We start from the raw sequence: 1,116 nt of genomic DNA on the forward strand, positions 1-1,116 counted from the left end.
AAATATATAATTATAAGATACGTTTTAACAGGACATATAAATTTCATGCATATTCAGTATTCCAAAAAAGTAATAAAAAGATTCAACTAATACTAGTGAACTTAATTATCAAAAAATAAAAACAAACAAGCCACATACCTTCTCCTTTTGTCCTGAATAAGCTGAAGTTCTATTAGGCCAAATATGGAGTAAAATGCAAACTGCACTAAAGTAAGGTACCAGCCATAGGACTTAAAACCCTCCACTGAAAATATTAATTCCTGTCAAAAGGCACACGAATACTGTTAAGTTCAAGGGGACAGATCAATTTCTTCACAATAAATTCTTAAAAACACAAGCCCTAAACCCAACCAAAAGAAAAAAATCAAATGACAAGGCTTCTAACAGTTAAATTATAGCGGTTACGAGCCCTTTCCCAAGAACTGACACTAGGTGCCCTGGTACGAAAATCAACAGAAAAATCAGTAATTATAAGGCAACACTACCCTATACTGCTGCTGCTTTTTTTTTTTTTAAAGACCAAAATTAAAACAGCTGCCCCAAACAATGAAAAAGGTAGGTGATTCAAGAACTCATTTATTATATTAAAAAGATATTTCATTAGCAGTCTATCATCTCAGGCCTATTTTTCTATAGGAACATAACCAGTTCCTGTTGATACTGTTATTTTTTTGAAATTGTTATGCCCCAGATGATATAAACTTTCTCCTTGAAGAGGGAATGATTAATTTGCCTAAACATGTTATAAAGTAATATTTACATTAATTATTAATAAGCCATTATTAACAAGTCATTAAGAAGTATTCTAATAATGTTATCTGGCTTAATTTTAATTGAATAAATCAAGTTGATCAATAAATCAAATTAAATAAAGTGTGTGTATATACGTGTATATATGTATGTGTGTGTATATATGTATATATATAAAACACTTCATTACCAAACTCCAACCATTCTCTTTGAATTATTTTGCTACACAATTATATGCAAGAGTTAGTAGCAATGTTAGTTTTCACAAAGTGAAAGCAGTAATGTTATGAACATAATTAGCAAGGATTTATATAATGCAAAAAAACTTTCTGTATTCCAGTTTATAAAATATATGATTAAATAGAA

The 1,116-nt window shown here is 29.1% G+C and overlaps 1 protein-coding gene across 1 annotated transcript in view; it reads right to left on the bottom strand.

The window, feature by feature from the left end:
• Positions 1 to 1,116, bottom strand: part of SLC35B3 (solute carrier family 35 (adenosine 3'-phospho 5'-phosphosulfate transporter), member B3) — a 51,187-nt gene that overhangs the window by 38,378 nt on the left and 11,693 nt on the right. The window contains 1 exon segment of the mRNA XM_012639621.1: positions 139 to 260. Coding sequence (XP_012495075.1) covers positions 139 to 260 — 122 coding nt within the window.

Source organism: Propithecus coquereli, unplaced genomic scaffold, assembly GCF_000956105.1.
Source record: "Propithecus coquereli isolate 6110/MARCELLA unplaced genomic scaffold, Pcoq_1.0 Scaffold141, whole genome shotgun sequence".
Classification (NCBI taxonomy): domain Eukaryota; kingdom Metazoa; phylum Chordata; class Mammalia; order Primates; family Indriidae; genus Propithecus; species Propithecus coquereli.